At 39.0% G+C, this 15,210-nt stretch overlaps 1 protein-coding gene across 2 annotated transcripts in view; it reads left to right on the top strand.

Annotated features, from left to right (window-relative positions):
• LOC122072927 (TATA-binding protein-associated factor BTAF1) overlaps window positions 1-15,210 on the top strand; it is a 43,832-nt gene that overhangs the window by 10,105 nt on the left and 18,517 nt on the right. For both annotated transcript variants that reach the window (XM_042637367.1, XM_042637366.1), the window contains exons 7-13: window positions 5,146-5,227; window positions 6,552-6,889; window positions 9,061-9,169; window positions 9,273-9,888; window positions 10,129-10,261; window positions 10,360-10,428; window positions 10,789-11,000. In XM_042637367.1, the coding sequence (XP_042493301.1) occupies window positions 5,146-5,227; window positions 6,552-6,889; window positions 9,061-9,169; window positions 9,273-9,888; window positions 10,129-10,261; window positions 10,360-10,428; window positions 10,789-11,000 (1,559 nt within the window). The remainder of the gene's footprint in view (window positions 1-5,145; window positions 5,228-6,551; window positions 6,890-9,060; window positions 9,170-9,272; window positions 9,889-10,128; window positions 10,262-10,359; window positions 10,429-10,788; window positions 11,001-15,210) is intronic.

A 15,210-nucleotide genomic window follows, 5' to 3' on the forward strand; every position in this document is an offset into this window, starting at 1 on the left:
AGTCGCAACTGTGAGCGGCGACGGTGAGAGGCGACGGTGAGCGGCATTAGGGAACAAAGGAGTCTTTGAAGAAGAGAATGAGCGGCGTTAGGGAACAAAGGAGTTGTTGAAGAAGAGAAGTCCTTTTAATCGATTCACTAGAGGGCATTTTGGGAATTTTAAAAATTCTACTAGTCACTTGACAGCAAAATCTAACAGCTACTAACGAGTGGCAGAATCTTTTGATTTCGGGGGAGGGGAGTGAATTAATTAAAAAGTCGTGGGGGAACTTGATATTTCCCCAAAGTTCAGGGGAGGGGAGTGATAATTACTCTATAATTAATTCTACCACTTAAAGGGGTTTTAGTTATGGGTTCATATGTTTGTTATCAAGAAGGTTACAAACAGAATTTGTAACCTTACTTTTTTGCCCATAATGACTTGGCACAATGATAGAAGACCTAATGATGTAATCTCACAATGTGATCCCTCTCTCTAAATCTGTGTTGTGTTGTCTCCGAATCTCCTCTATTACTGATTCTTTCTCTGTCTCTCTATCAGTGTTAAAGAGCAGGTATACCCAACATCCACAATTCTTTATTTGGTTCATTGCCAGTATTTGCAAATTGCTGTTGTCTTAACAGTGTGAACTTAGAGAGCCAAGATGCCCGCAAATTCTGATCCATGCAACCCATATCCGGTATTCCCTCCACCCCTATTTGCTCTGCCTCCGCTTCCTACACCATTACCATCTCCTTCCCTCGTTCTCGGTCTTCCCTTTCCTCCTCCTCCGTTGTCAGTGTCGTTGTCGTCTCTCTCACTCTCCTACACTACCGTATCCGATGCCTTGAAGCTGCACGAGGCCCCACAGCATGCTACCTCTGAAATCCCATATTTTCCTTTGTCTCTCCACCATTACTGATTCCTGTAAACTTAGAACTATTACTTCACCGGTTATACTCACTTTGTCTTTGGAGACCACACATGTTATGGAAACGAAGAATAAATATCAAAAGATTAATAATAGAAGGGAGATATTGAATGCTAATAGAATTTGGGTGCTAGAACGATGACGGGCTTCACAATTCATTGCATGGTGATCCTTCGACAGAAACATCTTTCAAGAACAACAATTCCACCACCTTTTAATTCAAAGAGAAAAACGATGGGGGGAAAAAACAAAGAAAGAAGCAGGAATCAAACACAAAGAAACCCGAAAGCTATATTAAAAATTTTGCAGAAGCAAAAAGATTGGTTGTGAGGGAATTGGGTTTTACTTGGTAAAGAAGATGGAGTTCTGATCTGTTGGTGTATGATGTCTTGTATTCCGTCGCAGTTTAATCCATGGAGTACTGGTGCAGCACCTAGACAGGCAGGACGGCGGTCCCGCTAGCTGGTTAGCGGGCCGTGGGGATTGCAAGGGGGGCAGGAGGCCCCCTGCATAGCAGGGGGTGTAGGGGGGTGCAGCCCCCCGCTTGAATTTTTTATTTGAGGGCAATTGTGTACTTTTCGGATTAGGATTTTTTCGCTATATATTTGTAGCGAGGGTTTCTTTCTCTGTAATGCAAGCAATACGGAGAGATGTGAGGAAGAACGCTGTAACCCTATTCTTCATTGATAGTGAAGCAGGATCTCATCTCACCGGGGACGTAGGCAACCTTGCCGAACCTCGTAAAATCTGTGTGCATTGTTTGTTTTGTTTTTCCATTATTTTCTGCATCGTTTTAGGGTTGCGTTTCTACATGATCCCCTTTCCCGCTCTCGTCGTTGAGAGGTCAATTGAATGAAGTGAAGAGAGAAACAAAACAAAAGAGAAGATTCGGTGGGTAGGGTTGGGGAAGCAGAGAGGGGAGAGGAAGCGGGAGAGGGAGGTCGGGAGAGGAGGAAGAGCTGAAGCGGAGCCATAGTCAACAAGGAAGGGGAGAAGACGAGGGGGGAGGAGAAGGAGAAGATGGAGAGAGGGGAGGGGGAAATTACAAAAAAAAATTGCAACTGCTGCAAGGCAATGGTGGTGCCAGTGTCTGCTGCTGCTCATATTGTGTGTGTCACAGTGTCTAGCCATATCAGCCCGTCTCTGGTTGTATTGATTGTTACGGGTTGAGTCATTATATTTTTTTCTTATGTACGTAGTTGTCATGGTGATAAGGCAACCCAAAGACCAGGCATCTAGGTCGCCTAGGTGTGCATAGTGTGTATTATGTAGGTTTTATTGTTTTACTGTTTTAGGGTCTGATAAGATGGAATGATGGAAAATACAGCGCAGGCTCCATTTGTTTCAAAACAAAGATGGAAGTTGCCATAGGATTTCCTCAATCCTCATACTCAATGCTTTTCACTTTCAGAAGTTCAGCTCTTCTGCCCTTTTTTCCTTTCTTTTGTTTTGTTTTTTTGTTTTTTTTTTTCTGAACACATGCATGATTCCATGCATTATAGTGTATCATAACCAACTTGGGCAACTTAGCCCTTTCACTGCTCTATGTGCTTTTCTGCGACTAATCAAGGAAGACTTGCTCTGGCATAGATGTCAAGCGAAAGTTATGCCTAAGCCAATATTGCCTGTAGCTTGGAACGAACCATGCCTTACCGACTAGACTGACATTCGCATAGAGTGGATTACTCAAGCAAGACAGTAATAGAGGAAAGCCGACACCGACAAGAGAAGAAAGGGAATGGATGGAAGACTCATAACCCAAAGGATTGGTCAAAGAAAAACAACAACAACAAAGCCTTGTCCCAACTTAATGGTGTCGGTTACATGGATCCAAGCCCCAACAAAGAAAAAGAAAAGTAAAAGAGAAAGGAAACATATGATCAAAACCAATAATGAAGTAGAGGGATGGGGTCCATTACCTGGATCTTAAGCCTCCAATCTGCCCTATTCAAGGCCATATCCGGGACAATGCCTAAGTTGTGCATGTCTTTTCTCACTATTTCTCCTATGGTCATTTTTGGCCTACCCTTAGCTCTTTTAGACCCTTCTATATGGATTGTATCACTCCTTATTGGTGCATCCAATGGCCTTCGTTGAACATGGCTGTACCATTTCAAACGACTTTCCTAAAGCTTATCATGAATTGGTGCAACTCCCAAATCCGCTCGAATATGTTCATCCCTTACCTAATCCTTCCTAGTTTTTCTGCACATCCATGTTAACATTTTCATCTCCGCTACAGATAGCATATCAATATGCTACTTCTTAATTGCCCAACATTCTGCCCCCGTACATCATAGCCGGGCGTAGGAGTGTCCTTTAGTAAAACATCAAAATCGAATTTAAATCTCTTTGATGGACGGATAAATCCTGTAACTTAATTTGACTCCAATCTTTGCGTCTAAAGTGAAGAATTATTCACCCAAAAAAGTAAGGATAAATTCAATGTTCAGGAGAGAAGAAAGCATTGCTGACAAAGAAGTACTTGTGTTCAAACAGCTAGAATTGCATAAAATTTTATTACATAAAATAAAATAAAATAAAAAGAAATTGTAGAATACACAGGCTTCTACCTAGGTCACAATCCTGGACAAGGCAGGTGTCTTTGTACCAAAACAATAGCATGAACACGCCTAGGGGAAGCAGAAATGCCTTGTCTGCTAGGTGATGCTTTGACAACTATGCTAATGTATCATATCACCTTGTTTCTTATTGAGCCTCTGGGTTCAAACTTTGGGTTTTGCATCGTGGAATGAGACATTTGTTGTGTCATAGCATGGATGAGGGATATGGAGAAGGGGCCATGGCGATATGCACGTATTATTAGATATATTACACATTTGACTTCTCTAGTGAACCCCTAATTCAGATGGAGGTCTAGATTGATTGACGTGTTGGTGAACAATTAGGCCATCCGTTTGGTTTTATGCAAAGGAAGGAATCAGTGGATGTTTGAAAGATAGATCTCCCAATCTATGTTTGGGTGCTAGTAATCTTTTAGTGGATCTGACCTGTTCAATGGATAAGGTCCTTGTTTTTTGAAGAGTTGCTCAATACTTGTATGCTGTTTCCTCTTTGACTAAGTTTTGTACTTTTAACTTTCCCCACTGGCTGCTAGAGACTCCCTTTTTGCAAGAAAAAACTAAAATGCATACTTAAAAAATGGTTCAACTGATTTAAGAAAGAGGAAATATTCAAGCGCCCTTCATGAGTCTAGTGTTGCTATTAATGGCAGACCTTGGGTTTTATTGTGTCGGTACCAAATCACATTACAGTCTTGACTCTTTGCCAGACCATGCCCCAAATGATATTTTCAAACCCTTTCTGTGGTTGTATTCTTTATCTTAAATGTTGATTTGGTAACTCCAGTTTGTCACAATATTTTGCAGAACACATACTCCATCAGCGAGTCATTAGTTTTATGTTCTTGCATTTTTTGTTTAAGGATGCCGTATGTCACAATTCCTCCCTCCCCAATCTCACATTGGCCAACTTTTGGGAGGTCTTGGGCTTATAAGCGGAAGGTTTCTCGCCCTACTAGGTGCATCTTTTCGGGTGGTTGGGCTGTTAGAGCCAGAACTAGTGACATTGGGATGTGATCATGTGAATTGGTGGTACTATAGTGTCGGTCTAAGTAGGGTTGTGGGTGCTCCTTGCAAGGGCCTTAGGGATCATAGTTGTCACGGCATCTAGGCAACCCAAGGCGTTGGTGTGGCCTGGAGGAAAGGGAAAACTGACAAGGCAAGCGTGGGCCCCTAGCAACGCCTTGACAACTATGTCACAGCATTGCAGTGTGGGTCTCATGCAGGGGTATGGGTCCCCCTTGGCGAGGGTGCCAGGGATTGAGTGGGGGAGATTGTCAGAGACTCAAAACTCCTCCCTCCCCAATCCCAGTTTGACCAGCTTTGTGAGGGTCTTGGGCTTATAAGCAGGAAGGTCTCCTCTCTCTAATAGGTTCATCTTTTGGGGTGGTTGGGCTGGACTGTGACACATAGCTTTGTAATTTGAGTTGTAGTAACTGTACATGTTTTCACATTTTAAGCAGGCTTTTAATTATGCATATCAACACTTTTGAACTTATGCTGATATAGTTCACAGTTTTGTTATTTGCATGGTATCTTGCGATTGCTTGTATGCTATTCAGTGTTATGCAAAGTAGATAGCATTGATCTCTTTCTTTTTGATTGTTCGTGCATTGCAATGCGTTTCAAATACTTACATCTCTCTCGGTTTAGGAATATGATATTGTGGGTGACAGTAACAAGAATCCTGGGGAGCGTATAGCCCGTCAAAAACAGAATCTCCGGCGTCGTTTGGGTGAGCCCATGCCATGCTTTGATGCTCCCTAAGTCTGATGCCATGTTATTTATGTTGTTCTCTTTACAAATATTTAGCTTCAATTTTACTAAATAGTTCATACTAGTGGAACCCCCATCTAACGCAGAGAGAACTTATAAAAAATAAAACTTAGAACTAGAAATAAATACGAGTTATATTATTTGGAAAATGAAAATGAATAAGAACTGTTATGATATTAAAATATAAAGTAAACATATAAATTGAGAATTGAAAAAAAAATGTATTATTTCCTGCAAATTTGAGTTAGTGGGTGGTGCCTTTTTGCATAAAAATTGCGGAAGGTATGGATCATCTACAGTTGATCCATCCTGGGAACTTGCGAAAGCAGGACTTATACCTGACCCTGTTCCTGATTATGGACCCATTCCTTAACTATTGGTATGATGATTATTAATACCAAATCTTGTAGTGGGCATCTACATAGTGCAGTAACAAGAGGAAATTTAGATATGTTTATTCTTGTTATTACAGAGATTTAAATATAAAACATAACGTACATGTGTTTAAGAAAAAAAAGTGTGCCTACAATTTCTCCCCTAACAAATCCTGGCGCTAATATTACTTTCGCGATCTTTTGCAAAATTGGATGTTAAAAGGGAAAAAAATCTGTGGAATATCCATCGAAAAAGATGTTCGCCTTAGGTGTTGCCTTGATCAACTTGGTGGAGGAGCCTTGTTGGTGATGCCTTGCGTCCAGGCCCTCTCCAACGCTTTGGGTCGCCTAGATACTGTGACAACATTGAAAAGAACAAACCAAAAATGTAATAAATATTTCAGTAAAATGAATGGATTAATTGAACTAAATATCCTCATAAAGAAAGTGTAGGAAACAATAATTGATAAAATCATAGAAAAAAATTATTGGCAAAATTATATTTATTTAAATTTAAATTAAATATTTCAAATTCATATACGTTTCTATTACATTTTTCTTCTTGTTTCTCTGTTTAGTGGAAGTTGGTTAGCGGTGTCATGCTGGTATATATTATTAGATCAGTCAGCTGACCCTGCTACCCTGGTGACATTAGCTTACATGAGGGTGAGGATGAGTGAAAAAAAATTTGATTTTATCTGATGGTGTAGTGGTTGATGTGGTCTACCGTATCTGAAGGTTCTGCCAGCTGGTTAGCAGGACCAGTTTGGTTGGCTATAACTGTCATAAATTTATGATATCATGCATTCTTTTCTAGCTTAATTTTTTAATTTACTGTGGCAACTGCTGTTTTCTGCTTCTATTAGCAGATGTAACTGCTTCTTAAACAATGATTTTTCATATCTGCAGGTTTGGACATGTGTGAGCAGTTCATGGATGTCAATGATATGATCAAAGATGAAGATCTTTTTGTGGAAAAGTACAACTTCCATGTAAATGGGATGGACCGGAGATACTATACATCACAATCTGGAAATCGTATTCAGCAACTAGTTGCAAATATGGTTCCAAGTGTCATTTCTAAAATGCCAAGTGCAAGGGAATTAAATCTCTTGAAACGAAAAGCAAAAATAAATGCAAAGGATCAAATAAAAGGATGGACAGAGGATGGGGATTTTGAGGTGTCATATTCTCAAAATTCAGGGACACCAAAGGGCTCATCTGCAGATCCACTGAGTTCTAGTAAGGTACTGCAAACTTTTCACTCCAGCTATTTGTTCTTAGAAACTCTCTCGTAGTTTCAATTTTAAACATTGAAGAAGTATAGTTTTTTAATTCTAGATGGGAGGACAGGTGGTTTTAGAAGGTATTGATGCTAGGTGGTCCTTCATGGCATGGAAGGAAATGATATGTAGAAGGGAAGCCCCTCGATCCTGATGATACTAAGCCTGGAGCGGAAATATACGTATTGTAGGATGAGAATCATGATGATTCCCACTGCTGAGATGCCAATTGTTACGTAGGGAATGATGAGGGTCATAATCCAGGTTTAAATCAATCTTTTGGAGGATTTATCCTTCACCTGATACCAGCAACGTGTGGTGCCCTTCTCTCTGCTCCAGATCAAAATTCAAATTTGAATTGAACTTCAATTTTATTGGGGCTGAGAACTGGTGGGAATAATGAATAAGGAAGGGATTTGTTTTAATTGGATCTGAGCTTGGGCCAAGTTCTAAGGTGCCAAGTTGAGGTGATCCGATTGTTACTGGTTCTGGCCCTTCGACAAAACTAACAACTGTGAGACTATGGGAATTTCTAAAATGCGATAGGGCAGGTAGCTGTACTGGGGATGTATAGTGAATTTAAGTCTCATTGTTACTCCAACAACATTTGGGGTCTGCAGTGATGCCTTGCTTGAGACATTTGTGGGAACAATTCTATTATAGTCTTTTATTGAGGACGTCAAAAGATCCTAAATTATGGCCCAAGGGAAACAGAATGAATAATGACCAAAAGAAGACCCTTTGCAGATGTGATTAAAGAGGAAAAGAACAGAAACAGTAGTAATAAAGGAGAATGACAAGGGAAAAAAAAAACTAGAAACTAGATCCAAATTATCCAGTAGGAATCCACTCTACCAGGCCATGACCCTGGGAATAACTCCAGAAAGACACTCGTGACCTTACCAATCCTTCCATCTCAATCAAGGGGCATATTACTATAGAATATTATTGTGTAGACACTGATAATGGTAAGAAGGAAGTTGAACAGACGTGGGGTGGACCCTGTGCATCAAATTGAACTTCTGGATTCTTTCCATGCTTCTCATGCCAGGTAGCATGTAACTGGCCTGTTTCTTTTGCTTACTTGGGGTTGATCCAGCAATACTTGAGATAGATAGTTTGATTTCTGGCCTTGGCTTTGATTTGGTAAAGAGGCTGGATTTTTGGAGTGTGGTTCCATATGCCACTGAGTTGTGTCCTTTAACCTATATTAGTTTCTGTGTACATAATTGAAATATTGATGTCAAATAAGTTGTTCATACCAATATCCATGCATTTTCATGAACAAACAAAGCCTAATGTGGTCAACTTTTAATTAAATGGGTGTTAAGAAGACAATTCGGGCTAAATTTTTTTTTTTTTTGTTTTGTTTTGGGAGAATGGTTTTTAAGAAAGTTGGGGTTAAGACTGAAGTGAAAATGTTTCCATCTTGCAAAATTCCGGCATACTTCTATAGTATGATGTGGCTCATGTAAAAGCATTCAAATATTGCTCCAATCTAGCAAAAACATTGAACCAAGGTGACAAGTTTTAGGGACTTGCTTCTTTCTTGAAGTTTCAATCCAAATGTGTGCAAAGATCCTTGAATCTCTTTCCTATTTTGTTGTGGGAACTTAGAATTAGTTTGGGAGAGGTTTCAATCTCCAAAAAATTGTAAGTTCTTGAATAAATTCGAAGAGTTCTATGAATTTTCAATTTCAACCATTTCAAATCATTTCCCCAATTTCAACTATTTAGACTCAGTTATTATTATTATTTTATATATATATGAAGGAATGTCGATAGCTTTGTTTCGCTTATTTAAATGAAATATTGCATCTTTTGAATTCCCCATGTGATTCCTTTAGAGGTCTAGGGAAATCAAAATATTTCACAAAATTTTGACCATTTCGATTTCGAACACTGAAATTTTGAACTGAGGTAATGTAATGCCAGTTGGTATGTATTGCACTTATATGTGGTAATAGATGTATTCCTCGCCTTCTTTTTGTTCATATGGAGTTTGTCTCTCTGCATATCTGTGCAGTTTTTATTCCTTAATTTGGTGGTGGGGGCAGGTTGTTATCTTATGTACATGGCTGATTGAATGGCATTTGAATCAAATGTAACTTTGTCTAAAGAATCACCCTCTACAGGCATTTATGGATGCTCCTCTAGAGGAAGATGGGTTTGAGAGTGATGGAGATGGGCGCTGGCCTTTCCATAATTTTGTTGAACAACTTATTCTTGATATGTTTGATCCCAGTAAGTGTCTTCTACATTTATCTTGGTTTTGTAGTTCCTCTGTTTTGTTATCAAATAAGGGTATTTTTTACTGATAAAATTTACTTATTTTTCTAATACTCAGGTTGGGAGGTGCGCCATGGAAGTATCATGGGTCTAAGAGAAATTTTAACACATCAAGGTTCGTCTGCTGGGGTATCTGTGCCCGACTTGTGCTCAAAAAATGTGTGGTCAGTTGATTTTGAAGATAAAATTGATTTGAGCAAAACAAAGAGAGGACGGGAAATTGATTTGAATATACAAGTGGGATTGGAGGAGTCTGAGTCGAGCTTAAAAAGACAAAAGTCTGAAGATGTATTTTGTGAGGAGTTCAGCATAATGCCTTCTGTGAACAAGGATATTGACCTCGATGCTCGTGTAAAGGTTGAAGATGGTGTATGTAGATCCATCCCTGGGCATATAAATGGTGGATTTGACATTGGTCTTGTTAAGATGGAGCAAGAGTCTTTTGTTGACGAGCTTCAATATCAGCAGATTCAGCAGAATGAAGGTGGTGGTATGGCAGAGAATAGTTCTGTTGAGGATAATAGTTCCATGAAAACATTGAACATACTTAAAGATCTCCCTGAAAGTTGCAAATTGATGAAACTGGTCAAACTGACGAGGCATTCATGGATTAAAAATCTGGGATTCCTTCAAGATTGTGCCATTCGTTTCTTGTGTGTATTGTCATTAGATCGGTATGCCTTTCCCCTTCTTTTCATACTTAGATGATCATTGTTTATCAGTCCAGTGACTAGATAGAAAGAGGGCGCTTGATAATTCGTAAGAATTTAATGTCGTTCCACTTATGTTAATCAGTTATCTATATTATTCTTTTTTTTTTTTTTACTATTTTTGTGCTTCCAATTTTTTAATATATATATATATATATATTTTTTTGCTTTCGATTGACTCTGGTTCTGTTTTGTTTGTTTCAGTTTTGGTGATTATGTTTCTGACCAGGTTGTTGCACCAGTGCGTGAAACATGTGCACAAGCACTCGGTGCTGTGCTCAAGTACATGCATTCTTCATTAGTCCATGAGACGCTGAACATCTTGCTGCAAATGCAGGTAACTGTTTTGTGGATATGTTCATCCATTTTCCTGTGGTACTACTGTTATTTAATTGCAGTGCCTTAATGTTTTAAAAGTTCTGCTGATTCTTTCAGTGTAGACCAGAATGGGAAATACGCCATGGCAGCCTTTTGGGTATCAAGTATCTGGTTGCTGTGCGACGGGTAAGATTTGTCTTCTACTCATATGTTTCACCTTTTTTTTGGGGGGGGGGTTAATTTCACAACTGTTTGTGACTTTGTGCACTCAGTTTGACCTTATTTTGCATCTTGGAATGCATGTGTTTGTTTGAGAAAAGTGTGGAAGGAGATGGCATTGTGTTAATAAATATTTTACTCTGATGATTGGGATGTAATTACAATTGTGGCCCTTGTGATCTGACTTCCTTGACTCCGACTGATAATTCAATTGATGAGTTCATGTATAATTTAATTGATCTTCATTATGTGCACCCCTTGTCGTTATGGAATTCTGGCTCTGTGCCTTATGCTAAATTGTTCTCCCACCTTCTCCCTCCTGAACAGGAAATGCTTCACGATTTGCTTGGGTATGTTCTTCCTGCATGTAAAGCAGGGCTGGAGGATCCAGATGATGATGTTAGGGCAGTTGCCGCTGAAGCTCTGCTACCTGCTGCAGCTGCCATAGTTTCTCTAAATGGCGAAACTCTGCATTCCATTGTTATTTTACTTTGGGATATCTTGCTTGATCTTGATGACTTAAGTCCATCCACTAGCAGGTACATATTTTCACTCAGGTTTTATTATTGCCCTCAATTACCTGGAACTTTATATATATATATATATATATCTCAATTTTTTTTTGAATGGCGAAAGATTTTTTGCACAGCCAACATATGAAGTCCTTTTCATATGGGCTATGGCACACCTACTTTTTTGCCACTTGGAAGGATGATGGGGATTCTAGGCCTTGGATGGATAAGGCTTGGTTGGGATTGGCCTATAGTGTCACGTTTCAGAGCCAAATTCAATCATATACCCTCCCATGTGTTGTCCTGGATTTTCAAAGTGTTCTACCATTTGGCCAAAGTTTTTAGGCTGAAACTTGACTTGTGAATAGGGGACTTTGGGGATTACTGTCCACAAAATTTGGGCGGTTTGACCTGCCATGTGGCCGAGAATTGGGCTGTACAGAAAGGTCTTTCTCATTGGGTTGTGCAGGAAGCTGTGTTGATGTATACGTTGATGCTGCCTTTCCCTAACAGTTTTGAGCATTTAGGTGGAATGGTATTGAACATGGTATCAGAGCAGGGAAGTCAATTGTTTGACTCCGTATACAAGGACCATGGTATCTTGGCCTAAACGTGTTGGGGAGTGAACAAGCAGCAACTGTATTTTGTTTATCCATTTTAAAAAACTACAATGTAGAGTTAGCAGCATAACATATTAGTTTCTATTTTAGGAATAGTTGTTGATGCACTTTGTTGCTGAGTATGCAGCATGTATTTATAAATTCATTTTTTTTTTCCCTTAATTGCTGGTTAAAAAACCCCTTTGTGATCATGGATTTAAGAATTGATATATCGGAGGTACAAATTTTTTTTTGGAGCGAAATAGTAGAAAAAAGGTATCATAATCTTGGGGTGCAAAATTATCCGATGCAGATCTGTATCGGTATCAGTTTGGCGGTGAGAGATAACGGTGCCGATACCATGAAATAAATCCCTGTTTATGATCGTACTGTTTAATTAGAAATTTGAATTATCAGATAATAATTGCCATACACTTGATGGATGATCTGTGAAACTTCATGATATGGTAAAATGGGAACAGGCTTAATGGATGAGTCTGTGTGTAGGGTATCTATGAATTGTCCACCTAGTTGGGCGACATGGCAGTTTTGATGGGGCTAAAATCTTGTGGACTGGTTGATTTATAGGTCCCCCTGCTCATGTAAAGTTTTTGCTTAAACAAAGTTGGCCTTGTGGAAAAATAAAGATTTGAAAAATTGACTGCTACCAAAAAATTGAGTATTGCGAAGGTGCATGCTAATACATGGATGGCTTGAAAATACGAGGGAAGTAGCCAAGACTGGGAGGGTATGTGATTGAATATAGAGCCTGAAATTTAACATGTGGTCGGTCAAGAATGTCAACTAGATGTCCAATGGTTGAAATTGCCACCATCACCCTTCCAATGTGACCGACTAGGAGGTTTGATGCGGATCCGGGTTCCCAAAATCAGGGATTGGATCACTTAGGGCCCACAAGAATGACTAAGAAGCTCAATGTAATGGCTGAGGGGTATTCTTGTAATTTCAGAAACAACCATGTGCATTACTGATATTATAACAAGTGACAAGGATGACAGAAATAGGAAAATTAAAAGAGGGGGGTGTTCTGTAATTGATAAAGTAGGGAGAAACTAATAGAACACACTTTTCAGTATAAGGGGTTTATTTGTAAAGTTAAGTAAATGTCCTTACTTGTAATTTCAGAAACCCAATCCTCTTCTTCTTCTTCACGATAGAACACAAAACGGTAACCAACCTTCAAAGGAGAGAACTCCCTCACCACAGAGTTGCTGGATCTGCAAGTTTAGGACAAGGATCGAAACCCCAAGCCTATCGGATGCACGTGACAAAGAGCAGTGATAGACTCCACCAGCAGGAACTAATTTGTTCTGCAACTCAGTCTATCACAGGTACAGAACCAGATTTGAACTTCTGGTCAGAGCTTCCGGTAGAGACCAAACTTGGTCTTGGATCTGTGTATGGTGAGTCGTTTCTATTATAGGAATGAGTCCCAAAAATTGTGAACTGGTGGTCTGGTGTGTTTTTGTAGAGATCGAGCCCCAACACTAGGGCTGGGAGTATCGCCCAGAACAGGGGCTGGGAGAGGAAACTAGCGAGAAGAAGGAAAAGAAGGAAAAGAAGGAAAAGAAGAACAGAGGGGAAAAGAAGAAGATGAAATAAAGAGACAGATCAGAAAAGAGAGATGGAAACCACCCATGGCAGCCATCGTTTCCAACCAAAACATAATTCTCAAACTCATTCAATTCTTCAATGTAATTTCAAAATCTCAAAACTGAGTTCTTCTCTATTACATGACTAATGTAAAGGAAAAATCAAACAATTAATGGAAACTACTAGAAAATGGAAACTATTCTAAAATTATAAGCTAGCTAATTTAAAAAGAAATTGTTTCTAAAACAAAAGAAATTGTTTCTAAAACAAAAGAAAATCAAATCAAAAGATTTTTTTTTCCTAAGTCCATCGTGCAACTGCATCAAGGTCCATCTACAGATGCCCTTGGGGACACCCCTATCTATAAAACCTTTAAAATCCAAAAGTATTAATAGTACAATGAGTTATTATTAATTTAGTAGTAGTGAGTAATTATGGTTACTTCTCATCCCATTGAGGTTTTATAACTTAGTGGTTTCGGTGAGAACACCAAGGCAGTCAGTGGGTCTCGTCCAGGGGATGAACAAGAACGAGGTAGCTCCATGCCTCTAGGATAAATTTTTATTTTTCCACTATTTCCGTGGAAGATGGAATGCGGTCATTGTTTTTCAACTGCAACCATTCCTGCTTTTTTTTTTTTCTTTTAATTATTAAATTGACATTGTTTTGCGGGGTCAATTCAAACATTAGGGTGCTTTGATGAAGGTAATAGAACTCTGACCAAAACATTGCATTATGAATTCCTTTGAGATTTGTTTCTTCCCCATGTGAAACTGACACATTTTTTGTGTATCAAGTGATATATCTGCGGAGCTATGGAAATAAGACTGAAAATTAGTTTGTTTTCCTTTTCTTTTTTTAAGAGAAGTGACTTGGATAAACTGAAAAGGGATAAAATGCTAGACACTTAGATTTAGGATTTTCTCCTAAGTGCCGTAAACTATAGGAGGGTGGCCTGTTTTATTTTGTTAAAAAGTGCAATGAATGGATTGAAGAATCATTTGATACACCTCAATAAAGACCTTATCATATTATTGCCAATTGGTCCTCATGCTTACCACCCTTGAATTTCTAATGAATGTTGTGTTTTACTGAGGTAGTTGAATATGCCTTAACTTGTTTTCAAAATTTTCATGTTATCAGATGGATCATTTATGTATTCTGGCATTAGTGATGCAGGGATTTTTCTGAGATTTTTATTGAGTAACATATGAAATTTTTAATGGATTTATGTATATATATATATATATATATATAGAGAGAGAGAGAGAGAGAGAGAGAGAGAGAGAGAGAGGGAGGCAACTGTATTGGAAAGGAGTATCTAACAATATCCGCCCACAAAAGATCCTTCTTGGATAAGGGAGGCATGATGTGTTACATGTATGACTTCAAGAAATATTAATTGCTAAATTTCTTGTAGAGATATACACCTTGAAAGTAATTTGGGTGGTTACTTAACTCATCTGAAGTCTATGAAATAAAACAACTGCATTCTTTCGTCTTATACTCTCTCTCTCCTCCATGTGGCACAGTATCCATCCCTACCGAATCCTGCTGACAGTTACCTTCCTCTCCTAAATCTTCTTTAAATATATCCTCCTCATCTAGATGTTAGTATCTCTTCAGTCCCTACATTTTCCAATTTTTTCTTTTGTATATAATTTTAATCTCCATATCTCCCGCATTCCTATGTTTTTGTCTCTTGTCTACTTCTCCAAATGTCCCCTTTCCCCTACATTCTCCTCTCTGTGTGTGCGTGTGTAGGCAGAGGGTTCCCTAAAAAGCAGTGTGGCCCATGCGCCACCATGGAGGCCAATGGGAGTGCACATAAAAGCATCAAGAGGGATGGGATTTCTGTCTTGCAGGAGGGACGGGTGGTCATTTCGCCCTACGTTGTGTCTGGGTGTAGGAGCCATGCTGCCTTTTAGGCATCTTTTTTCCCATATATATGTATATATTAGGAAGCACTATGGACCATGTTCTTATTTCCGTTGTTTCTCTCTCTCTCTCTCTCTCATTTTACA

The sequence above is a fragment of the Macadamia integrifolia genome, chromosome 3, assembly GCF_013358625.1.
Source record: "Macadamia integrifolia cultivar HAES 741 chromosome 3, SCU_Mint_v3, whole genome shotgun sequence".
Classification (NCBI taxonomy): Eukaryota; Viridiplantae; Streptophyta; class Magnoliopsida; order Proteales; family Proteaceae; genus Macadamia; species Macadamia integrifolia.